Below are 27765 nucleotides of genomic sequence, written 5' to 3'. Positions count from 1 at the left end.
TGAGAGCGAATCAACAGCTGATACAATGGACTCATTCTATAATGAAAGTAAGTAATTGATTTCCAGAATATGTGTAATTTATTAATGCTGAAATTCTGACAACTGACGTTTCAGCATTAAGGATAGTTTACGCCATTTACGCAAGCGTTGTTCTTCTCCTCCTCCTTGCCGTTTAACTATATAAACAAACGCCACGGGAACATCGCCCCCTGGAGTTACAAATTCCGATGGGTAACAGATTTCGGTACAACACTTGAACCAAGTCGAGTTGCAGCACTTTCCATCTTGGCCACAAGAGGGCAGCAAATGTGGGATAATGAAAACTAGGCCCTTGGCAGCCGTAGTGATTACATCATGTATGTACAATACTTCCTTATTGTGGGGGACATTTTAGGACGGTTTATCATTACTGGAAATTCCAATTAGCACAATGATGCAACAGACGCAGAAATATTACAGTAAACTTCCCAAGTGTCCACTTCCAAGTGGATGGGAGGGGACGCTCGGTGTGAACGGATCAATCCAAATATCGACAACAACGATACCAGTGATATACTGCAGTTCGTTTAAATTTTTGCTACAAAAATATATTAAGTAAATATAAAATACTATATGTACACATAGTAATAAACAGATTTATGTAATAATTAAAAACAATGTATGAAATAACCTAGCATAGAACACTAAATGCTTTACTGTATTATCAATCAAAGTTTATTTATATAGCCCTTAATCACAAGTGTCTCAAAGGGCTGCACAAGTCACAGCGACTATAGATGAACATACATATTGTTTGAAATTAATATTATATTGTTACTTATCGTTCACTATTTAGCACAAACATTTTTAAGTAAGTAAAAGGAAAACAATACTTGTACTATTTGTCGATATTGTCTTGAATTAGTACATTGTCAACAAAGTAGAGGCAAGATTTATCGTGCTGTACCAAGTCACTTGCAGTATCGCCCAGCCCGCGTGATCATCTTGTAACATGACCGGAATAATCTCCATGATAAGAGTTTTATGCGGCATGCAGACATGTCTTTATGCCAAGTTACATCCCCTTTACAGTACATCGATTGTGGTTTAATAATTGATATGGCAGTGCCACATGTTGGACATTTTAGTGCTTTTATTGTGTCAAAGGTATGTATGAGACACTACAAGGCCACTATGAGAGACATTAAGTCAACACAGATGAATACATCAAACAAACTCCCTCTTGTTCTAATAACTAGAACAAACAGACTTTACACAAGCGTGCAATCGCCACACAGAGCAAAGTGGGTCTTGTTCTTTTCAAACTTTATTTATAAAGAAAGTTGTAAACACAGAAAAAGGCATGCATGCATTTTCAGCAGTGGATGAAAGATAGCATAAGATATTCCGCAGAAACAAAAGAGCAAATTTGCTCACTTTACGTTACTATTTTGACTACAACAAAAATACATTTGCTTACGTACATTTGCAAATGATTGGAGGAAGCAAAACTTGAGATACACTGAGATGTCCAACACATCTCTCCTCCTGTCAACTCTTTGGTTAGTTTATGTTTTTTCTACATGGCATACATTTTAAAGGGTTAGTGTACATTTTCGTCATAATATATGAGTGTGTTTTGGCACAGAGGTTAAATAATGATCACCTTTTCTTAATTAGTCTGATAATTATGATTCCTTTACAATGGGCTGTCAAACAATGAAAAATGTATTCACAATTAAGAGCATTTTGTCAATGGTTAACTCATAATTAATCGCAACTAATCACAAATGAGAATTTTGTTAAATCTTTAATGAGTGTACCTTAGATTGTTTTCTATCAACATGGGACTAGATAATTTGTTTGCTTTATGCAAATGTTGGTTTACTAAACAATATGCAGATAAACACAAAATGGACATAAAATCTATTTTACCGGATAGTCAAAATATTTTATTTTTTCAAAGTGTCAAATGATTGTGTCTAGTCTTCGAAAGATTGGCAAACACTGCAATGAATCACATTTTAATGGCAAAGTGGAAGGAAGCAACAGTAAATGTAAATCTCAGTACTGTGGTACCTCAACTTTAGTGTTTTGAGATTTTGGCTAACTGTTATTGTTGTTATTATTTCTTATCTAAAAGTTTGTCTTTTTAAAGGGCATGTTACATGTTAGAATTGCATAGCTTTTTGAGGAGAGTCAAACACCATCTAAATTGATTTCAATGAGACGTTAATTAAAAAAAAAAGAAAGGAAGATACAAAAGTTTTGAGTTAAAAGCTCCGTCAAAGAACCAAGTACCTCATAAGTTGAGGTACTACTGTGGGGTATATAACATTTCAACGTCTACAGTATTCTTTTTTTTTTTTAAGGCAAAACACTTAACGCCGAAAGATAATACAAGTCACTAACATTGAAACAAACAATAATAAAATATGAATCTTTGGAAAGGCTGCAGTGGCGAGAGTAATGCCTAGAATCCCTTTAATAATCTTCCTTATTAAAATTTTTATAAAAGTGAATTGTGTGCAAGCAGAAAGTTCACTAAACTGTGAAACTTGGGGGAAAGAATAGCAAAAAAAAAATCAAGATGTTCTTTTACTTTGTTATGATTAACACAAATTCTTCAAATATTATTTTTAAGTGATAAATGCCTCACACGACAATGTTCTGATATTGTTCTTACTGTATAGTGTGTGGTGTACTTACACACCTTGGCTTTTTTTCCTTGTATTCTTATAGGCCATTAATGAAAGCATGTCTATTCTATTGAGTTAATTTTCGCCTCTGTCTGGTGGGTTAGTTTTAAGGAGCAGGTTCCAGCTTGCTTGTTTGAACTGGTGACTCGAACGTGACAGAGAGAATAGGGAGTAAGATAATTGACAGGTATGATTAATGCATCAGAGACATCATGACCACCATGTAGACAACCATGAGGACGATGCCGCAGATGCCGAGTCCCAAGCCCACGTGGTTCAGGGTTCTGGCAGTTCGGCTGTTCCGCTCGGCCGCCAGTTGGTCTCCACTGTGGTTGGCTTCTCGGGCCTAGAGACAAAAAAAAAATTGGCAAATCGCGAAAAAAATATCTAAATTAAAAAAAAAAGCTTAATCACTCATTTACTAAAACAATTGATAGCTGCAGCCCTAATCAACAGGATTAGAACCTCAACTTGAGACGGTAAACTTTCAAACAGAAGAATTTTGCACACTAAGCACAGCCCCGAACAGGAAATAGGACCAATGTGGCGTAACCGCGCCATGCAAAGGACATCCAAACTGTACTGGATGAACTGCTAACTGTGCATCCACGTCATAAATGTGAAGTTCATGGTTTGGAGCAGGAACTGCTAAAGAATCAGAATCAGAAATACTTTAATAATCACTGAGGGGAAATTAAGATTTTCAGCACAATCCCATTCAAGATCAGACAAACATTACAGGGAGACAGAACAGGATCGCTGACGGATCTGCCAACTTCCACCGCCCCTTAAAAAAAAGGTCAGAAACAGGTAAATGCTTTCGGAACCATAACCAGCAGCCATCGTCTGCTGGAGTGTGGGCAGCATGACCAGAGACAAGAGCAGACTCAACAAAGCAACCAAGAGAGCCGACTCCACCCTCGGCCGCCCACCAACTCTCGGCCAGTGTCCGGTCCGCATTGATGAGCGAGGTTACGTCCAAGGAGACCGAGGTGTCCGATACCTACTCATTCAGCCAAGACACTGTGAAGCTTGTACGTCCCAGCGCTCAGCGCCAGCTCCGCAGCCCTGTCTCTTTATCCGCAGCCCTGTCTCTTTATCCGCATCTCCTCCAGTCTCGCCAAACGGACTCTGGTGTGGCAGAGTATATGTAAAGGAAACCTTTACATATGATTCTAATCAACATTTAAAGCAATTATTTGTGGTCTTGATAATATTGGATAGGCTTTCATGTACATTTTGCATATATTTTGCTTCAAAATCACTTTTATGACGAGCTTTTCGAGTCTCTCTGTAAACGGTTCTTGTGTGGAGGCGTTTGCTTCGATGCAAAAGTATCAGAGTTCATCTTTTGAAAATGTACACTGTTAAATATATGTCTTGAAGATGAACATCGTTGCTATTTGGGGACGGCGTGGCGCAGTTGGGAGAGTGGCCTTGCCTAACCTAAGGTTCCTGGTTCGATCCCCACCTTCTACCAAACCAAGTCATGTCCTTTGTGTCGTTGAGCAAGACACTTCACCCTTGCTCCTGATGGGTCGTGGTTAGGGCCTTTCATGGCAGATAGTGGTATATGGTAGAAAAGCGCTATACAAGTTTAACCCATTTACCATTTTATTTCTTTTTCTAGACACGGTCCAAAATAAACTTTTTAAACAATATATAGATTTACCGATCATATCATTAGGTACACCTGGCCACTCATCAATCAATACAGAGCTACATAAAAACAGGAACGATGCACAACAATGTTATTATGCACATGCTAAGATTAGATTAAAACAATAATTAACAAGTAGTCATGTTGCAATATTTTTTCTGTTAGAGTTTAGTGGCTAATCCAATTTCCTAGTGGCCCATCCAGACGGTATAGCTCGGTTGGTAGAGCGGCCGTGCCAGCAACTTGAGGGTTGCAGGTTCGATCCCCGCTTCCGCCATCCTAGTCACTGCCGTTGTGTCCTTGGGCAAGACACTTTACCCACCTGCTCCCAGTGCCACCCACACTGGTTTAAATGTAACTTAGATATTGGGTTTCACAATGTAAAGCGCTTTGAGTCACTTGAGAAAAAGCGCTATATAAATGTAATTCACTTCACTTCACTTCACTAAACAGTGCCGTGTAAAATGCTGCGGATGAATAAAGAGGTAAATATTTATTTCCTAGAAATCAGAGCATTAATTAGACAAGAAGAAATGACACTCAAAACGTCAGGCAGTAGTCTTGGCTGAGTCCAGGAATCTCACATAAATTCATCCGTCATTCTGAGATGTCGCTTACGCCAAAATGCATGAAACTTATGATTTGACGCTTTGGCATTGTTTAACATGTGTATCCAACATGGTGACATTAATAAGTAGATCCCCAAGTTTGGTTTCCTAATGTTGTGTTTATCGCTCTCCTTCTATGAGACACATTTACAGTAACTAGCAAGTAAAACGCCAACTTCTGCATACCTGCCAACAACTAAGATTTTCCTGTAATGAGAAAGTTTTTTGATCATCCATTCTGGTTTACGACTGCAGTAGTAGAAAATACGATTTTCAAATTCAAAATAATTAACTTAAAAATCGAAGCTACGTAGCTTAACTACATTTCCCAGTAGCTTGGCAGTAGCTTCGCTACTTGTTAAACAAGTAGCGATTTCCGTAGCTTAGCTATTTTTAGACCCATGTAGCGGTTAGCTAAGCTACATGCTACAAAAGAAGAGAGAGGGAGAAGAGAAAGAGAACTGGACTAGTGCAACTCCACGGCATGGGACAACATATACGGATCAATGATTGGTTGGTTTACGTATAAGAAAATCCATGATTGGTTGGTTGGTTTAAAATGGTGAGTCATGATTAGTTAAGAGTAGGGCAAAACATTACGGACAGGCCAATCAGAGGCAAGATAGGGCGGGCCATTGAACCAAGAAGGGAATTCACAACAGACGCGCGTGCACATCCCAAATGACGACGAGAGAGTCGGAAAAGAGATAATATTCAAGCAAAATGTACGCTGAAGTGAGGAAGATCATAACTGCACAATTAAGTAAAGTCACTTACCACTTCTAGTTGGACCACAGAACCGTACGTGTGTGACAGTCCATTACATCGTCGACTGGGAATTAAAAAGTGCCTGCCTGCAAATGTATTTTTTATCTGAGTTTGATACATGTTGTATTATTTGCCCAGCTATGTTATTTATTTTATGTATAAATAATATTTTTTTATTTTATTTATGTTATGTAATTCTATGCTACTTAAACAGTTTCTTTTCTGTGCTGTAAATAACCATCTTGACTAACTGGGTTAATAAAAGTGCCACTGACTGTTTACAGTACAGTTGTCATCCACTTCAATTTCACTGAATATCGCTCAAAAATTAATATCTTTATATGTATATTTTCACCGAAAAATAAACCAGACATATATCGAATATAGAGTTTAAGCAAAAATATATCGAGATATACTTTTTCGTCCATATCGCCCAGCCCTAGTTTGTACAACATTTTAGTGTATTGAAATTATCATAACATTTATGTGCAGTGACAGTGTTACCTATTATTTCATCCTCAAACCATGGCTGAGGCCAAAGGTTGGATAAAATACACATTGTTTTCGACTTTGGTTATATGTAACACACAAACACATACACGCGCGCGTATACATCTAGTAGAGTTGCACAAAAAAACTATATATGGTAAATGGGTTATACTTGTATAGCGCTTTTCTACCTTCAAGGTACTCAAAGCGCTTTGACACTATTTCCACATTCACCCATTCACACACTGATGGCGGGAGCTGCCATGCAAGGCCCTAACCACGACCCATCAGGAGCAAGGGTGAAGTGTCTTGCTCATGGAAACAATATACATTTGGCCAACGATACAGATCGCCCTATCGTGATAATGCATGTTGATTCTAGTCGTGTCCCGCAAAATTAAGCTAGCTGTAATAGGCTGAATTAAACATGTCGTCAATGCAACGTAGCATCCTGAGTGAGGGCTAGCGAGTGCGTCGAAAGTCTGTGGAGCCGCTTCTAAGTTATTTCATCTCCTTGGCCATGAAATAACTCCATCTTTTTCAAGTACTGAAGGACTGGAGGAATAGCTAAACGTGCCACATAACGAGCAAGTGAACAGGAGGGGAGAAGAAGAAGCCATGCTAACAGCGGAGCTGGCTTGAATGTAAATGAACAAAACAGAATAATTTTTAGTAAATTTGAACAGAAATGCAGATGGAACTGCGTTACAGCGTATGAACATTAAATCAGCAAGTAGATTAAGAGAGAGATTATTCGAGAGACAATAGTACGCCACCTATACAGAGCAACTACACTGAGCAAAGTTGTCAGATGGGAAATTATAAATTAACGTACCAGAAGCCTAAAATGATCGTACATTGTGGAGAATAACAGTACATACTTTATTTGACCTGTGCTACAGTAAAACATAAACAGAGATCATGTACAGTTTTACCTGCATTGTTGGAATAAAGCTGGCACTGGAATAACAGCGCCCCTGTCTGGCTGTAAAGATGTGAGACAATGCACTGTACTAAAAGTGAATAAAGGAAATCCATCCATCCATCCATTTTCTACCACTTATTCCCTTCGGGGTCGCGGGGGGCGCTGGAGCCTATCTCAGCTGCAATCGGGCGGAAGGCGGGGTACACCCTGGACAAGTCGCCACCTCATCGCAGGGATAAAGGAAATCATTTAAATATTTCACAGATATTGTTACACCGCCATCCTGTGTTTTTGTATGACCAAAAGTGTGATTAAACATGTAATCTTTCAATGGTTGTGAAAATTTGAAGTATCAGTATCAGAATGGGTATGACCAATACTGCCCCGGTAATTATTTGGAAATTGATCGAAAATTGTAGTATCACCCGAAATTAATGTAAAGTATCCAACCAACATAAGATTAAGTACTTATTCAATTTTAACAGAAGTGTAGCAAGAGCCAAGTTACAACTGAAAGTAACCAGATATTAACAGTAAGTTTGCCAGTAGATTAATAGGGCAAAAGTAAAGCACGTTTATTTAGTGAGCACAACGTGACCCCGAAAGGGATAAGTGGTAGAAAATGGATGGATGGAATTCGTACACAAGGCAATTCAAAATGCCGATAAGAGTTTTGAGAAAACAATACAACAGGAAATGACGTAATATGTTACTGCATACGTCAGCAGCCAAATTAGGAGCCTTTGTAGCCTGTTTTGAAATAGTTCTATTATAACTTATATACCAAATAATATTGTGATATATAAGGCAATATAGATTTTCCATCTTTAGTCTATGTATTGAAAGGCTCAAATTATCCTAAACTATGAGATAGCGATATAAGATACAAATGCGATAAGTAGCCGAGAGACGAGCAGCCTGTAATCTGTTTTAAAAATGGTTCTCTTATACCGTAATTTCCGGACTATAAGCCGCTACTTTTCCCCCTCGTTCTGGTCCCTGCGGCTTATACAAGGGTGCGGCTTATTTACGGCCTGTTCTTCTCCGACACCGACGAAGAGGATTTCGGTGGTTTTAGTACGCAGGAGGAAGACGATGACACAATGATTAAAGACTGACTTTTCATATACCGGTAGGCTGGTTATTTTGATAACGTACAGGCGAGCACTTTGTATTACTTTGCACCGTTGTATTATTTGTACTCTGCACGAATGCTGTTCGCCATGTCAAAGATGTGAAAGTTTGATTGAATGATTGAAAGATTTATTGTTAATAAATGGGACGCTTTGCGTTCCCAAACAGTCATCTCTGTCCCGACAATCCCCTCCGTGGTAGCAGGAACCCCTATATACTACGGTAATTACACATCAAAACCCTGCGGCTTATAGTCGGGTGCGGCTTATATATGGAGCAATCTGTATTTTCCCCTAGATTTAGCTGGTGCGGCTTATAGTCAGGTGCGGCTTATAGTCCGGAAATTACGGTAGTTTGTCTGTCAAAGAATAGATCGTAAATATTTGTTATCGCTGGAAGTTGCAATATATATCACAGTATGGATTCAAGGCCAATCCTATTTTGGGATATATACTGTAAAGGGTGTTGAGTGACATATTTAACAATGGTACTTTGGATTTCGAATGCAACACTTTTTGTAGGATTTGGTATTTGACAAAAATATTCCCCAAAAGTTTGCTTCTGTTTTTGTATACGGTCTCATTTATCATCTTGTCGTGTCATGTAAAATACACTGCACACCATATTTGGCCAACAGTCGGATTAGAGATCGTGCATGTAAAAACAATTCACATCCACGTGTCACCAATTTTTTTTGATAAATAAGACTGATTTAGCGACGTAAATGTGCTGAGGAAATGATCTGGACCTTTCCCAAACCTCTGCTTTTAAATGAACTTCATAGTCCCACCAGCCATCTACATGTATGTAACCGGACCCTCCCCACTCCCACTCAGCAAACTCTGTGCGTCACACAGTTGAGTGACGCAGCAGTTGTTCCTCTTTAAATTCTTTCTCCCCACCATCCAAGTTACACTTTTGAAATGACTCTCCCTTTCTCTGCATTTTGATAAGCATGGACCACGTACTATATTGTCTTTTATTTATTTATTTATTTTTTTTAAATTTTTTTTTTACAAGATTGATAAATGTAACCACAATTGCAAAGTGCCACATTGACCTGAATATAAGACGCCACGGAAGATCACCAGTTACTAAAAACTCTTGTTGGTCTTGGAGACTTCAACAAGGTATAACATCAGCAGTGCTGTTTTTTTCCTATCTGGACTTGGCTTGTTTTGCTGAGGAGTTGTTTTTGTTTTATAGAGACAACTGTCTGTAGTCTTCTTTTTTTTAAAACATTTTATTAAATGAACATAGAAAAAACGCAAGATACACTTTCAACTAGTGCATCAACCCCAAAAAAACCCCTCAAAAACCTCCCTCCCCCATTCACTCATCTACACGCACTCACACAAAAGGGGTCTTAGCTTGATCCAATTCAGTTAATATAATGTATATATCGCAGGCCTTATATGTTTTGTGATATCTTTTCAATAATATTTGCACAAACTAAAGGAAAGTGGGCGATGAAGGGGTCTGACAGCGCTTCTGAGCGCATAGTATGTCAGGATGTGTGTGCAGTTAGTAGGTGCGTGAGAACGTTGTGTGAAAGCTGGTCATGATTACCAGCAGCTGCCTGGCTGACTTTCAGTCAGGTTTGCATACTGTTTGAAACACTATGGCACTGTTCTCAAGAGCCATGTTCGATTTACAAAACACGTTACATAACCCTGTAGTTCTTATGCTCTGACGTTTCAATAGCTTATGCTCAAATTACGACTTAAACCCTTAGTGGGGGGCTACATTGCATGAAAAAGTCACACCCAACAGTAGATGTGAAGCTGTCCTTAAACCATTTGGACTAGAAGGTATTGTTTTGGGCTAACAAAACAACAAAAGTGCTACTGAAATGTACTTCGCCTGAACAACGTCTATCCAGAAGACAAAAAAAAGCCTTGAACCCTAAAACCTTTCAAACTGTCAACTACTGTACATGAGTTTAAACATTTTTATGAAGCACAATTAACCTTTATTAATTATTTCAGTCTTATTTAACATCTGTCTATTTTATATGAACACATTGAACTTCAATGCAATTTGCCATCACTCTGCCAGATGCACAGAAAATATACAACAACAGAAGGTGACTTTGCTTGTATTTATGTTACGGTTCATACACCTGCCGCCTCTCGGAGCGCACCTCGGGACACGCCCACGGGCGTTCCTCTCCTGCGCTGCTGCAGTCATTCTGCAATCAACACACGTTGATGAGAATCCTGCCTTCATAAGCCAGAGAGTCCTATGTTCCAGTGCCAGAACGTAGCTACTTGTACAGTAAGCCTTTCACGTCTCTCTCTTCTTTGCCCATGTGCTTTCTTGCTCTTTGTGTTTCCCCTCCCTCGTGCTCACTTTGTCTTGTCTTGTGTCGTCATCCGGCAACCCTTCATCGTCCCCTGTTTTTGAGCTTTGTGTCTCATCTTGCTGGAGCCCCTCTGGACTCTCTGCTGCCTTCCTGGATCTCGCCCTTACGCCTGCCTTTGGACCACAACGCCTCGCTAAAGCCCCTGACCTCCTGCCTGTCCCTGGACCTCCGAGCCTGCCTTATCCTTTCTGGACTTCCGCACTAATCTCAACACACACCTTCAACACCACCTGGTAACACTCCTCATATACCTGCTACACATAGTCACACCTTATACATTTGGTTTAAGCACACACTTCACATATATTTGTATATTTCAATAAACATGCTGTAAGCTAACGATGTCCCTACCCCTGTGCCGTCTCCTTCTCCTACTGTACCGTTACAATTTAGTGGCTGCAGTGAGCACTTTTGCACTGCGCATCCTTTTAAATCTGGGGTTCAAACTTGAAACTGCTACTCTTAACTCATGCTCAATGTTAAGCTGGGATCTGTATTTGGTTTTCTGTGCAGCTACAGTACAAAACACCATGTTACAGAAATAGGATGGTGCAAAGGGTATAGTAGAAGTCATAAAACAGTATTTAAATGATTGTCACACACACTAGGTGCGGTGAAATTATCCTCTGCATTTGACCCATCCCTACAGGGGAGCAGTGAGCAGCAGCGGTGGCCGTGCCTGGGAATTATTTGGTGATTTAACCCCCAATTCCAACCCTTTATGCTGAGTGCCAAACAGGGAGGTAATGGGTCACAATTTTATAGTCTTTGGAATGACTTTCACACTGTTAAATTTCCCAGGAGATAGTCAGAGACACTTCTGCTTGATTACCGCAAGTTACTCTTTGTATTGCCTGATGTGTGTTACACTAAACTATGAAGTTAAGCAGAGGGCCACAAAATATGGGCCTGCGGGCCGCAAGTTTGAGACCCCTGGTTTATAGTGTAATTGTATGTTGACTATGCATACAATTACAATGACACATCACATATTTCCAAAGAGTAGGAAGAGGCAGATCTTATTTAATTCTACCCATTTTCCATTTCATAGCAATTACTAACACAATTGTTCACTTCCTGTTCTTAATTTGTTCTTCCTGTTCTCAATTTGTTAACAAATAACGTTCTCAATAATTAGTTGAACAGGTTGTAATTCACAATTAGATGAATAAGATGTATTTATTTTTTTAAAGTAAAGTCTAAAATGTTTATCAAAGCACATTGAGTTTAATTTTTTTTGTAATATTTTGGCAAAGGTTGTGTTTCTCAGGATGCAAAAGACAGGAACTGCCAGAAGCAGCATGCCGGTAAGAGTCATATTTAATCTAACAAGGCAAAATACAAAACAAGGGTTGTGCCACAGGAAGTGCACGAAAGGCTCAAGTTCAACAGAACATCGCTTCAAAACAACAAAAGTAGTAGAGTCAGTAAACATGAACAACTCACTGTAGCAACAGGCTGGTACGAAACATTACTGTCGCCAGTGGCAAACAAAGGACCTGCAAGGAAGGCAGGGTGACACAGGCATTTAAAGCTCTCTTATTAGTGATCAAGAGCAGGTGAGTCGCCTGATCACTAATCAGAGGCAGGTGATTTTAATCAGCGCCATAGTAACAAGAATGTAAACAAAATAAAGAGCGCTGAAACTGAAATAGACTTTAAACATAGGAAAACTATAACCAACACAAAACAGGACATGACAAGTTTCTAAAATTGGATCATATTAGTACTATACATTGATTGACTTCATTGCTAATCAAGTTCATAATTTAGTTCAACATACTGTTATATTAAAGCTGTTAAGTGTTTTACATACATATACTGTACATGTTTTAAGTTAGATTTTTCGTTAAGGTTATATTTCTCCTCTTTTTTTTTTTTCAGAAGAATTGTTGTACATTTTGCGTAGCAGGTAATAGTTTGCATTGCGCATAATTTTAGCTCTTTGCAAATGCACCAAATTCATTGAATTCCAGTATTTTTCATTCAATAAATAACGGGTTTGAGCGTTCTCTATAACAAACATGATGTATTATTCTAACTGACCTTTTTTGTAAGACGATTAGCAAGTGAAGTGTACTTTTATAGTTATTTCTCCATATTGCCACACAATAACTAAGACGGTAACACTCGTGAGCAATAGTGAATATGGAGTGATTTTGGTCTAGTACATATTTTGATTTATTCATTATTGGCGTATTTCTTGCCACCTTATGTTGTATGTTTTTATAAGAGATTTCCAGTTCATTTAATAATCAATTATTACATTAAGTTATTAATTATTACATTAGGTTTATTTTAGTCTGTCAATGTCTACTATTTGTATTTGTTTGACTTTCTCTTCTACTTTACGTTAAGGTTCTGAAAGCTCTTTAATAACATTTTTTTATCCTTTTCATATCAATTTCGTTATAATCAGTTGAGGTCTTGGATTTACATTTATTCACACTTTTGATTATTTCCCTTTCTATCTCATCTGTGAGGAAAACCGAGTTGCGTTCTGCCTGTGGAATCTGGAATCCTTCCCTCCAGATTTGGTCCAATATTCACGAGGGCGATATCAAATATTTCAACTACTTTGTTCATATTGTCAATTTTTATGTTTCCGTCCGAGAAGTACTGAGGATAATCCTTCTTAGCACATTTTTTAATGATGCTATATACAAGCCCATGTATCTTTAATGTTCACACTTTATAAAAGCAGCAATGGTACTTTGCAAATAAACACAATGCCTATACTGTGTCCTCCCAGCCAAATTTTTCTTATGAATACCATTCAGTATTACCAGTCAAGTAAGTAATACAACTCTGTCACATACAACATTGCCGTAAATATTACAGTTTGCTGGCCGAGCACAGTGAGAACAAACATGGCTGTATTCCTCCAATGTCGTTTGACGCTTAACGTTTTCCCACACTGCCGTTTGCAGTGTTTACTTTACATGACACTGATGTTTGCAAAACCAATCCCATGTTTGCAAAGCCCAGGGGCCAGCTGGTACTGGACAACAGCTGAAGCTGGACTTCAGTGGCCTATTTAAGACCTTGCAACTGGCTAGTACTGGTTCTACTTGTGTGATTTGACATCGTTGTACAGTGTGATTGTCCTGATAAACACCCAAAATACGGTATCATACGTATCCATTACTTTGTTCAACAAGCCTTGGGACCAGAAGCTTCTGTAATCAAAACCGATTAAAAACATCTTTCATGTCAGAGAGTCTCATGGTTGAGCTTTGTTTCAGACATTAATATTGCCTGTCTATGGGGGGCACTTTATTGTCTCATCATTTGTTTCACGTGGACTCAGTCATTCTGTCTTTGGCTTGTATCTATTTACCTATCTTAGTTTCACTTGGGGCAGCACTCTAAAGTGCTGCCCCAAGTGAAACTAAGATAGGATTCAGGGGTTAATGCGTGTGCCTCACAATAAGAAAGTCCTGGGTTCGATCCCCGGGCTCGGGGTCTTTCTGTGTGGAGTTTGCATATTCTCCCCGTGACTGCGTGGGTTACCTCAGGGTACTCTGGCTTTATCCCACCTCCAAAGACATGCACCTGGAGATAGGTTGATTGGCAACACTAAATTGGCCCAAGTGCGTGAATTTGAATATTGTCTGTCTATTTGTGTTGGCCTGCGATGAGCTGGCGATGTGTCCAGGGTGTACCCCGCCTTCAACCCGAATACAGCTGAGATAGGCTACACCTCCCCCCGCGACACCGAGAGGGACAAGCGGTAGAAATTGGATGGATGGATGGGGTTCACCTGTTTCTTTTCAGCCCTGGTTGACTTATTAAATGGCACTGTTGTCGATGTCGGTGTCACTGTGAGTTTTAGCTGCCTCCTTTGAAACAAAACTTTCTGACTTTTACAGCCTGCACTCATGGAAGCCTATCCATTCTTGGCTTTAACAGGTCTGCCCCAAACAGTAGCTTCTTTTTACAATGCCTGTAAAATGTTCCCTCTGCCTTCACTAGTCATTTCAAAGGTGTAACTAGGTTTGACACTCACTTTCCCTGCCCTTATGTCTTGTAATGTCCAACGAGTATTGTCGTTGATTATGTAATTGTGGGAAGCTGTATTGGTGCTTTAAAGCGCACAAACCTGCAGCAATATTCACTGGGTTTTGTGTAAAAAGCAAAGGTTGAATAATCTTCAGTTATGGTTCAGATTACTGAAGTGCGATATTACGATACATATCGTAGTCCGACATAAAAGTATCAATCGTATGATATATTCCTGTATTGTTTATATTGTAATTGTAATGCCAAGGCTGTAGTAAGCTTGGCTAATGTAACTGCAACAACGCCGCTGCTTTGCGGTAGCACTATTAAGTCACTTGAAATAAATATACAGCATTAATGCGTTCATGCGTGTGAGAGTAGTTGGGAGAATAAAAGTCAACAATTTAGCAGAGTCGGTGAGCACAATCGAAGCTAAATCAATATTCAATTGTGCAAATTGAACGTACAATCTGGGCTCTCTCAGAGTGATCATTCTATACTGAGAGGAAAAAAGACCGAGGTGGTTTTAAGTACCGCTGAACAGGGTACGAACGCCCGCCAGAAATAATAACAAATAATAACAATAATGATAATATATTGTATTTGTTACACATCTTTCGTTTGAATACATCTTAAAGTGCAACAGTTCAAACCAATGTTTAATACAATAAAAGCTAAGTCATTGAAACAGATAATATACTAAAACACTATCAGTGAAACATTAGAACACAAAACATGCAAAATAGTGTATTTTAGTTATATAAAAAAACAACTAAAAAATAACTAAGTGTGTGTATCAGTACTTTTGAGCACATTCAACAATACCACCATCATATTGATAACTGTGATAATTTTGCTCACAATAACCGTAATAGAAAATGTGGAAATCTTTACATCCCTAGATGTAATCCCTTGATAGATTATTTCCAATTCAAATGTCCTAAAAGAATAATGAAAGCTTTTGGCCAAATATAATTTCAATTGATGAACTCAATAAACTGACCGAAATGAACAGAATAAGCTAGAAAGTCAAAAAAAGGGAGATGGAAATAGATTGGCCATGTATTGAGAGAGCCAAATAATAAGTCTATAAATAAATGATAGCCTTGACATGGCATCCAGATGGCGGGACGAAAACAACATGGAAAAAGAGTATCAAAAAAAAGAAAAAGAAAGGAGAGAGAATAGAAGAACTGGAATTAAGTCATAAAGCATGCAACCAACAGGACACAATGGAAGATGGGCGTGAAGGCCTTATGTGCCACAGGACACTAAGAGGAAAGGTAAGGTAAAACATCCCTAGATGTACCGTATGTAAACAATTTACACTTATACAAAGTTTGTATTGTTTTCTGTATATCTGTAACAAAACAGACTGAAAACGCTACCTTGTCAAACCCAAGCGGCTGTTTTCTGATAGGGGATTTTTTAAAAAGTATTTATTTTACAGTCCGTGAAATATAAAGTATTGTATAATTATACGTCAGCAGCCTAAGGGAGGAGCAACCTGTAACTGGTTTTAAAATAGTGTTAGAGTATTATCTTTATATGTCTTGAAATTAGGGATGTAACAGTAATATAAATACATTGTTATTGCTGTTTCACAATTTCTTACAATAAGTCGTGGTTTTTGACAGTGTGCAGTGTCGGCAATGAGTAAGAGAAAACAGCCTGAAAACGCTGCCTCCTCAAACCTAAACGGCTATGAACTGGCAGTCGGTGTTGGGTTCTATATGAGAAGATGTGACTTGGTGAAAGCTTAAGTTGACCCTGGCCTGCCCACCAGCTCAGAAGTAAGACCCCTATCAGATTGGGTTTACGGCAACGGCAGATTCATCGGGCAAGAGAACGTTTTTCCACTATGTAGCTCATTATGTACAGTATGTGTGGTTTTTGATGTAAATTTTTCCCATGATCCCAAACACACCGTACATGCCTCAAAGTGCATTGGCGGAGAATGAGGAAGTGTTGTTGTGTGTCCGGGGAAGCACAGAGACAAAAGTGTTTGCAATAGAGGTAAAACCTGTTGGAATTGGGCCGGTTGTTATTATAATGTAGGTTTCGCAATTATAGATAAAAATCACGTCAGACTTTATGTGGCTTCTTCTGGAGGCTACAATACATTTTAGTACTTTAATTTGGTTTCACGTAAAAAAAATGTATTTTAAAGCTATGGCGGTGTGCAACGTTTAGTTACATTAAGGTAAAAACCCTACACTCTCATCTGGGTCACAGCACCAGTGTATCCCTGGTGGTTCGGCCTTCTGCCTTTATCCCAATCCGCACAGAGACACGAACCCTAGTCGTCTGCATGAGAGGCGAGCGTGCTGACCAACAAGCTAAAGGCCCAGGCTGGCAGCCCAGCAGCCAGCACTACACTTGAAGTAGTTTGGGTTTACTAACGTACTCCTGGCACAGCCACACTGTTGAGCCCCCGGTACATTACCTGGTTAGCTAATGTCAATACCCTCATAAGTGGACATAAATGACTGCTTATTAGATCCCGATGGCCTACTCACATCCTTACTTCTACATGGAGTGCACCTGTAACATAAATTAGATTGGTGTGCATCATTTTGATGATGAATTGCACATTGGTTGCATTTAAGACGTTCTTTGTGAGGACAGGAAATACTAATCCTAGCATCAGCCATGGGGTAGAGAGTACAAACAGTGGCTTATATTGTCCTCTGTCTTTAGATGCGAAACTACAAGAACAAGCTGACGATTTGGGGAACAAAGAACCCTTTCATGACATGCTGTCCCAGGACCCCGACAAAATGCTTCGCTTGTATGGATGATCTAAGCAGGGGTGTCAAACTCATTTTCATTTCGCAGTTATGGCTGCCCTCAGAGGGCCACCTGTAATGGTGATTAATATATAAATATTAATTTACAAAGATTTGCCTCATGATATTATGACACAATTGCCTATGCATTTGATTATTAGATATTTTTTACGTACACGGTAAAAAAAAAAAAACTTAGTCGCCAGAATTTTACCGTAACAAAAAAAATAACTGTAAAATTTGTTTTTACAGCATATTACTGTAAATGAAAAAAATAGTACCACACTTTTTAAATGTGTTTTTTGGCAATTCCAACTTTGACCAGTTGCTATGTAGAGTGGCGTTTTCCATCATTCTCAGCAGACAGCATTGCAAAATGATTAACCCCCCACCCTCCTCTCACGCAAGGTCCACCCAGGAATGGGCCTATATGAATCCCTTACCTACTGTATAATGATATAATATTTGACAAATTGTTAGATTTGAAAATTTCAAAGATATGCGACTGCATGCAGAAGTAGGGATGATGTTTAAGAAATTATCGACTTCGATGCCATTATCGAATCCTCTTATCGAACCGATTCCTTATCGATTCTCTTATCGAATCCAGATAGGTTGTTGTATATGAAAAAAAAACACACAATACTTGGTTTGACAAAAGCTCACTTTTATTTTTAAGAAAAAAATAAAATAAATTAAATAAATAAATATTGACTGGTAGTGCCCCTTTAAGTGGGCCACCTAAGAAAAATACATGCAGGGAAAACCCTGCATTCATTTGTATTGTACAGCACTTTACATTTGAAACAAATCTCAGAGTAATGGTGTTGTTTACTTTTTGCTCATTACATGTCAGCAAAATACAATTATTAACCTACTTGTATTCTTCACCAAGTTGAAGGGGAGGAGATTTTTCACCATCATTCTCGTTAGCTTGCGAGTAATGTTGTTACTCTGCTTCTCACTCATCTTGCAGCGCTCTGCGTTATACCTCGCCATGGTAAATGGGTTAACGCTCTGTGCTACAGAGCAAACACTGCCCTGGTCACTCTGGCTGTCATGAATGTCATAATCTGAAATAGGATAAGTTAACATTATCTTAATTCACATCTTGCAAGCACTAGTTTATTAGACAGACCTGCAAACTCTGTAGTGGTGTCGACTACAAGATACCGTTAAGGTTATCAGACACATACAAAAAGGCTAACGTTAACGTTACCCACTGACTATGCTTAGGTAACGTTAGTCTAGCTAACATTACTGCAGTCCTGGTTGACATAAGAGGTAATATTATTTTAGCCTAAAGGCTACAAGTGAGCAGATATGGAAACAAACCGGCAACAGTTAAAGTTAGTTACTCACTGGCACTATCACTGGGACTGCAGGTTGAAGCAGAGGAAGAGGGGCGTGCTTCGTCATCTCTGTCGCTGCTTCTCCACGTGTCGAAGACACGACACGTTTCTCTAACCTTCAGGTTATGTACGGCCTGAACATGTTTCAACATGTTTGTTGTACTGCTCCCCTTACAGGAAAGCAAAGCCTTGCAATAATTGCAGATAGCCGTTTCCTCGTTTTATTTCTTAATAATGTGAAGCCATGCCTTGGAGCGTTTTTTTCCGGTCCATTGTTGTTGCTGCTTCTGTATCTGCCACCGAATGACTGAGCTACGTCATTTCCTGTGACGTGTCACAGGATATTTCCTATGACACGGGATTCGCTCCCAGGGATTTGAATAAAGAACTAAATCTTTTTCTTTACTATAGTGGCTTTGAAAACGGGAACCGTTTCTCAAAAAGGGATTCGATTCCATGGAATCGGTTCTTTTCTTATCGAACAATCGGTAGAATCGGTTTTCGAACATCATCCCTAAGTAGAAGCATGCATTTTTTCGGTCAATATTTTAAAAACATATATATTTAGTAAGAAAAGATCAAATACTTTATAAACGCATATGATTTCCAGGCGTTCGCGGGCCATATAAAATGGTCTGGCGGGCTGGGTCTGGCCCCCAGGCCTTGAGCTTGACACCTGTGATCTACAGGATGGCTCTGTCAAAATGTCTTACTATTTTTATAAGGCACATTAAACCCTAGTAATTTATATATCATCCTTTCGAAAGCTGACACAATTGCAACATGAATTATTGCACCACAGTCAAATGACCAACAAATGTTGACTGTATAAATTCCTGATTTAGCAAAGTTGTGTTGCTGACGTAAGTGCTTATAGATTTGTTCAGCTTTTTTTGTGTTGGTTTAAAACACAAGAAGCAAACAAAGAGACTATTTGTTAGTTATTTGTTTTACTACACGGTAATCAAATGTACACAGTAAATTGGTTCTTACTGACAGTGTGTTGATGGACTTTTGGTAATTTTGTTACCAAGTAAGATTGTGCAAAAAATGTATCCGATGAGGAATAGATTAATATGGTGCACATTTGCTAAAGTTTTGATGGAACTGTCCCTAATCCAGACTAAATAATGGTGAATTATTGTTATCTAATGCAGCACATGTAATTTGTACTATTGCGTTAGTTTGTTTTGCTTTTGTTGACTTATATTGTGTTTTGACTACAAGATTATCACGCATGGCTTCACATTCATTGCCATCTGCTGCCGCTTTATTGTTAGAGCGCACCTGCTTGCCAAAAAGATGACCAATTCCAAATATAAGACTATTTTTAACTTTTGTTTGTAGTTCAACCTTGGCAGTGGTGTTCATTCATCTAAATGCTACGCTAGTTTCATAAAATGTCTCCTTTGTTGCAAATGGGTAACTCCGTTTCCAAGAGGCTTGCTGGAGCATTCCTTTTGCTCTCATAGTCATTGTGGTTGAAATGCCATACAGAGAATGTTAAGTAGGACACATTCCAGGAGCTCGACCCATATCTCCCCAGCACCTACTGTATCTATCTAGTCAAGTTTTTTCCTCTCTAATTTAACCATCTATAGTTTCCATAAAGTAATTTGCGGACTAGTTGGCAGCTAGCGATAAACACTCTCATTGCCAGCTAGCGATTAGCACTCTAGTTGTCAGCTAGCAATTAGTGCACCAGTTGCCAGCTAGTAATTTGCAGACTTGTTGTCAGTTAGTGATTTGCGAACTAGTTGCGAGCTAGCAATTAGCACACTAGTTGCCAGCTAGCGATTAGCGTTCTATTTGCTAGCTAGCAATTAGCGGCTCTACTGCTAATATATGAACATTTTAGTATTGCACAATAACAAGGTGCCAGTTTCCTATAAAAATATTTTTTTACAAGATAAATGAGTAGTGGTCCCTGCTCCAGTTTGGAGGGCTTTGGTCTGGACAACGACCTCTGTGCTAAAGTAAATGGTAGAAGTGAGTGAAACTTTAGCTACTTTCTTTTAAATAATTAAAGTTTTCGTTATATCTCTTACAGATTGATGTTTTATTTTTCAGCGTTATGACGGTCTCCTTTACTTGCATTAAGAACTGCTTTTGGTTAATATTGGTGGCTCTAATGAAAACAGCTGCCAACAGCTAACTCAATGCCATACCAAATACGGATTCCAGATATGTATCTGTTTTGGGTGTTCTATTTCAAAACTCTACTATAAAGGCAAAGTCATAAAAACTCGCTTTTCCTGTTCAGGGTGGGTGGGATCTGGATCCTATCCCGCTAACTTCAGGCAAAAGGCGGACTACACCCTGGACTGGTCAGTAGTCCATCACAGGACACACGTAGAGATAGACAAGCATTCATACCATCAGTGATCAATAAAAAATAGTTGTACTGTATTTTCTTAACAAAATTATGTTTTCACCAAAATCACAGCACTTTTGATAAGACTGGGGACATTAACCTTGTTGAGGTCTGGTAACTTGCTAAGACCAAAGCACTTTCTATCCAGAGAGAGACTATGTTGTGCCACATTAATTTGATCTTGGTGGTGGCCATGTGATGGCCGCCAGCCATTCTATTTACAGACAATGCAATGACGTGCTCTAGAGACTGTATCCCTTGCAGACTATTATTCTATATATTGTAGGAACCAGTAGATTTTCTTTTTTTAATAACAGAAAGAGACAGCCCCTTTTGTGTAAATGAGTGTGGATGAGTGTGAATGGGGGAGGGGTTTTCTTGGGTTGATGCACTAATGGTAAGTGTATCTTGTGTCTTTTTTTTATGTTGTTTAAAATAAAAATAAAATAAAAAATAAATAAATAAAAATTGACGTTTTTAAGAACAGATGATATTTGATCCCACATACAGCATATTATTCCCCAGTGGTTGGAACTTAACATACATTGCTCAACACTGTATACGAAGCAAACTCCTAATACAAAGCTGTCAGTTGAAACGTTGTTTGTGTGTAAAGTTAGACGCAAGACCAGTGGTCATCAACCAAAATCTCATTCAAAAACCAAAGCAAGATCTACACCTGCGTCAACTATATTTGATATGTGTATAATATGTATACATATACGTATAATTATTAATTTAAAAAATGATTTTATGAAAAAAAAAAATGTATATTTTGTTTTGTTTTTAAAGACAAAGCTTTGTGTCGTTATAATTGGCTGATTTAAACAGTTTGGCTTTTTCTCAATGTGTTTCTTGCTGTTATCCCAATTTTCTCTGGTGTTTTTTGTAATGTGTCTAGGGCCAATGACAAAGGAGTCAAGGGCCACAGATGGCCCCTGTGCTGCACTTTAGGCACCCCTGCTGTAGGAGCTAAATGTTTATGGCCACTATAGTGTTGGTACTGTATATGTGTTCATCCTATGGTCACACATGGGACGCGGGTCACATGGTTGTCTTACGTCAGCACAGGAAGTAGTAAAATCATGTTCATCTGGCAGGTTTTTCCTCTGTGATAAAGAGTAAGTAAGTAAGTCAATTTTATTTATGAAGCGCTTTTCAAAGATAAAATCACAAAGCACTGTACAAAACATAGGTGATGTTGTGAATGTTTCTTAAAAGTTTCGACACAGTCAAGACCACGGAAGGACTGGTGCAAATTGTTCCAGAGTCTGGCAGTTATAGCCTGGAATGCCAGGTCTCCACGGGTTTTAAAATGAGTTTTTGGGATCTTTAGAAGACACTGGCCTGAAGACCGTAGGCTGCTTTCTGAAGAGTAGGGGCATAGCAAGTCAGTGATGTACTGAGGGCCCCCACCATGCAGCGCACGGAATGTCAGGACTAAAATCTTAAACTCAATGCAGAATTTAACTGGAAGCCAATAAGGACCGGATAAAACGGGGGTGTTCTGGGTGCACCGGTCAAAAGTCTGGCAGCCGCATTTTGTACAGTCTGAAGTCTCTTTAGCGTTGACTTGTTGAAAAGAGAATTGCAATAGTCAATGCGAGACGAAATGAACGCGTGAATGATCATTTCGAGATCCAATTTTGACAACAAATTTCTCACTTTCGAAATATTACTGAGATGATAAAAACAGTTTTTGGTCAGTTGACGACAGTGACCCTCTAAAGACATGGACTGATCAAACACAACCCCAAAGTTTCTGAGGCTGCTTTTAACAGATGCACCCAGAGCACTAAGAGAGTTCTTGATCAGGGGGATCTTTTTGTCGGGAGCAATTATCAGAGTTTCCGTTTTATTTGAGTTTATCTGGAGGAAATTTGAGGACAACCAAGAGGAGATAAATGGGGAAGTCCTTTTATTATATATTACTGCCTTTGCATAAGTCAATGTTTAGTTTCTATATTCACAATAAATCAACACAAAATGTATACTTTGGAGCAATGTTCACAGACTATAGTATTTGGCTTGTTAGCTTACTGTTGTAGGCGAGCAATGATGGTTATGGATTCATTGTTGACGGAAGAGTCGTTTGATGTTGGATGCTATAAAATGTCCGATGCATTGCAACAATCAGCCTTAATGCATTGTTGCAGCTCAATGATTTCTGAGCACGTCATGCAATGCGCGTTTGTGAGACGAGCGGGTTTAGTGGCGGGGGGGCTGCGAACTCGAGAGCCACGGGATGAGAGGCTGAAGAGAGAGAGGCAGAGGCGTGCGGGTGCGTTCAGGTGTTAAAATACTTGCCTGAGCGAGCGCTAAATGTTAAATCTAAACCTAATTCTTAAATCTAATCCTACATTTTAAAATCTAAATCTAAATATGAGCGCAAAATGTTAAATATAAACAATAACAAAAAGGGCAAAGTATTTTTTAATAATAAAAAAATCGATTTAACCAATGCAACCCGCAGCGAGGGATAAGCGGTAGAAATTGATGGATCGAATGACTGTAGTATCGACCACATACTGACAATTTACTTGGTATCGTTAATGGCGATACTTGTATTGGTCCACCCACCTTTGTTTATGTTCAAGAGCTCTAGCTTGCGGTTAGTATATCTTCCTACGGTGTGTAGTGTAGCATGTTTAGCAAGACTTCGTTCTCTGGGGATGACACTTTATTTGTATGGCCATGGAGGAGAGGATTGCTGATTTAGAGATGGCTTTGATGCACTCTGGAGGGACATATTAGCTGCTAGCGGGGACAATACATTGCTTCAAGAAAGCAGCGTTTGTTCTTTTGCATTATCACGATATAACAATGGTATTAAATTGATATCATGTATATCGTATATTGTCTATATTGCGCAACCCTAACTGTTACCTAAATAAAGTTTGACTTTTGTACCTCTTGTAGATGGTTAACAAACATATTTATTTCTATTAAAAGGGCCCTATTAAACAAAACCAACTTTTCTAACCTGATGCCACCTGCTCAAGTGTATTTGGGATCTCCATAAGTCCCGAAAATTTGAAAAAAAAAAGTGGATATATTTATAAAATAATCTTGGCTTCCTTCAAACCTCCTCCAAACGAGCCGTTTAGAATTTAGCCCAGGTGTGATGTTTGTGGTGTGATGTGATGACATCAGAGGATAATCCTTATATGGAAGAAAATTACACAAACGTATTAGCGCGAATCAGCCTTTTTTAATTTATGTAGAAGCGGTTGTAATGCACAACATGTCCACAGTAAAACCCAATGAAGGAAATGCTCTGTTGTTGTTGGTTGCTTTAACCACCACAAGTCACTACACAAACTTTCAGCCTCATCTGAAGTAAAAAGTGCATTACTTTTACCGTTTATGATTTGTGGCAATGTGCAAAGAAGAGTTCTGCTTTACCCACAAACCTTCACAAAAAGATAGATTTTCTGAAAAACTACTTTTATTGCAGGCTCAGTGCCTACTATTTATGGCAATGGAGGAGACAATGAAACAGTAAGTATTAACAATAGTTTAGCAATGTGTGAATGATACATTAGCAATGTTAGCTCGATTTGTTGTGTAGCTAGCTTAGCCTTGCAATGTAACACAATAGCGTCACCATCCTCTGGTAAAATAAAGAATGATTTTCTTAAAAACTACCTTTAATTGGATCAGTCCCTACTGTGTTTGGCAATGGACCAGTTAGTATTATAATCCATAATTACATAAGTGAAGTAGCTCATAGCTTAGTTTACTGTATTGCCGGCTTGAGCCTCTATTGTTTACAAGGGATCGAAGCAGTAATTAATGGAGTTGTTAACATAATATAGAATAGAAAAGCATTTTATTGTCAATAGACACATGTATACGTCCAGGATTTGGCATTGGAAAGATACAGACTCTGTAGAACTTTAGCCTTAGCATATAGTACCCCGGTTAGCCCGCTGGTTTTGCTATATCATCTTGGATGTTGTATTATGGTGAAAGTCACTCAAAACAAATGGCTCGTAGTGTTCACTGATGTACATAAGGTCCGATAGTGCAAAATAAAAGCAAGAAAGAAAAAAAGTACAAAACATGGCTGCCGGGGCTGGGAAGAAGGTTCACTCAACATGAAGGGGCGTAGTAAGGAGGGGTTCATTTGCATCTAACTTACAATATGCCTCCTTTAAATATATCAGGGTGACCTCAAATATTTATTACTCTTGACAACAAAATACAGATAGGAATATTACCTATCTATTTTATTACAAATGTAAATACAACAATTCAGTTTTAAAGTATTATAATTCAGCCAAACAAAATTTGAAACATTACAATTAGGAATTACCCTTAGTATTCTTACAACAACTCACGATTCAATGCGATCACAATTCTTGGGGTGACGATACAATCGATTTTCGATTCAAAACGATTGTCACAATGTATTATTTGGTTAAAGAATTCTAATAAAACCTTCAAAACAGTTTACAAAAAGCTAATTTTATCTGCTGACGTATGACGTCAGTGGAGAGATGGCCTAGAAAACCTAAAATAGATACTTAAAGAAAAAAAAGTTATCCCTTCCCTTTCCCTTGACTTCCTTTTTTTAATCTTGTGAATGTAATGTAATGTTGTGAAGGGCTGTGCCATAAGTCACCCACAGAGACTGGCACATAGGCAGAAAGCCCTCAACGATGATCGATCAATGGAGTAGTATATATACACAGTACATGCAATAGGACTTGATGTACAGTCGACTAGTCTGCATGTGTTAATGCAACTTTCAAACAGTTAACGGTCAGGTTTAGGGGTTAAAATCCTAGTGTTGAAGCTGATTTCAATCAACTCAACTCCATAGATTGAGTGTCTTTAGTGCATGTACACATAATACGTTTTCAGCAAGTTTGTGCTGTTGTTGTTTTTCTTCCTCATTTAACGACCTGACTTATATACCAGGCATATGCTTGAATGGCAGTGGGAACAATTTTAAATACATAAACATACAAACTACTCCTCAAAACAAAGTTTCCACTTCCAAGATGAGAATATAATTTCAAAAGTCTACTTACAATGCTGTTTTAACAAGAAGAGATAAAAATAACAATATATTTAAATAACATTAGCAATATAAAAAAACATTAACATTCAGTTTTTCCATTCCAACTGTTTTAAATTCCGTTTTTTACATTTTACACTTATTTTACCACCATTGAGTGTAGGCTTTTTGTGTAAAATAACATTTTATAAAATGTTTGTTAATTAAATGAAAAAATCGTTACATTTATTGGTGCAATACATCTTTGGACAGTTTTGACCAGTGTTTTAGGTCAAAGCATAATAATTTTGTAAATCAATCAATAAACTTTATTTATAAAGCGCTTTTCAAACATTAAAGAAATGCAACACAAAGTGCTTTACAAAGTTAAAAACAATACCCCGGTGACCCATATCCCCTATTATCACATACGTACGCACGGACACAGATACCAAACACAAACACACATACAACATACACACATATGCAACTATATGGACAAATGATTGCATAGCTGAGTACAGAGGAGACATGTGAGTAAACACTATCACAGGATGGTCTACAGACCATGGCCACCAGGACACTGACACAAAAGCGCCCCCACAAGCACGGCCGATAACCCCTGAGGCAGATGACTAATCTGAGGAACGTTGGAAATTAAAACAATAAAACTTGTAAAATAGTTAAGAACCATGAGTAGCGATAAAGAATAAAATACAAGTAAGCCGTATGAAGATTAATAGGGGAAAAACAATTTAAAAATAAAATTAAAAAAAGATAAAAAATAAAATTAAAAAAAGATAAAAAATAAAATAAAAAAAAGATAAAAAATAAAATGAATATATAGTAAATAAATAAAACTAAATAAAATCTTGCATAACTAATAGGATAAAAAGTAAAATACAAATGACTTCAATAAATGTATCACTAAGTGCTTTAAGTACATCATGCTTGTGCAAGGTACTTTTAAAAAAAATATATTTTGTTAGCGCAGTCAGAACGAATGTGGCGCACTGCACTGTAATTGTGAAAGGGGTAGGTGTGTTGTGTTGTTGTTCTCAGCTTGATGAGTATAGAGGCGATTCACTTGAGGCTGTTGAAAAAAAAAAAAAAGAGAGAGCTCCTCTCATGTTGTGACTGCTATTGCTGTGTTGCCTATGACGCCACATCCGTTGTTCTTCTTTGCGGCTTAATTCACACGATGGCGAAGCAGCTTCAGCGTAGCATTAAAACAAGTGAGAGTGAGTGTAAAGTTTGAGCAGAAAATGTCGTATTGCTGTTCTGTTCTTGGGTGTTCCAGTCGTTCAGATAGAGACATAGGAACAAGCTTTCATAGAGTCCTGGAAGAAATGGTTCATAAAAGTAATAAAGTCAGGAATAAACCAAAGTGCGTCGAAGGTAATGGCTCTTAAAATATCACTTTCATCATCTTGTGGAATACTATCGGACCATGCTTGTGTCTGCAGCGATCACTTTGTAAAATGTTTGTTTGAACATTTGATTTGTTTGAGAAACTTTTTGTGAAGCAATCGATTTTATTCTCTTCTATATTAGTAGTGTTTGAGAGCAGAACTAAACGTAAAGAAAGGACAAGGGATCGCATTAGTTTGTGTTGC

At 38.3% G+C, this 27765-nt stretch overlaps 1 protein-coding gene across 1 annotated transcript in view; it reads right to left on the bottom strand.

Annotated features, from left to right (window-relative positions):
* Positions 1-1159: 1159 nt before the first annotated feature.
* Positions 1160-27765, bottom strand: part of si:dkey-33i11.9 (synapse differentiation-inducing gene protein 1-like) — a 42852-nt gene continuing 16246 nt past the window's right edge. Inside the window, exon 3 of the mRNA XM_062063532.1 lies at positions 1160-3024. Coding sequence (XP_061919516.1) covers positions 2872-3024 — 153 coding nt within the window. The 3' untranslated portion in view covers positions 1160-2871. The remainder of the gene's footprint in view (positions 3025-27765) is intronic.

Source organism: Entelurus aequoreus, linkage group LG11 (assembly GCF_033978785.1).
Source record: "Entelurus aequoreus isolate RoL-2023_Sb linkage group LG11, RoL_Eaeq_v1.1, whole genome shotgun sequence".
Lineage (NCBI taxonomy): Eukaryota > Metazoa > Chordata > Actinopteri > Syngnathiformes > Syngnathidae > Entelurus > Entelurus aequoreus.
Note: the sequence above shows the minus strand (reverse complement) of the source record. Positions and strands in the feature narration are given on the sequence as shown.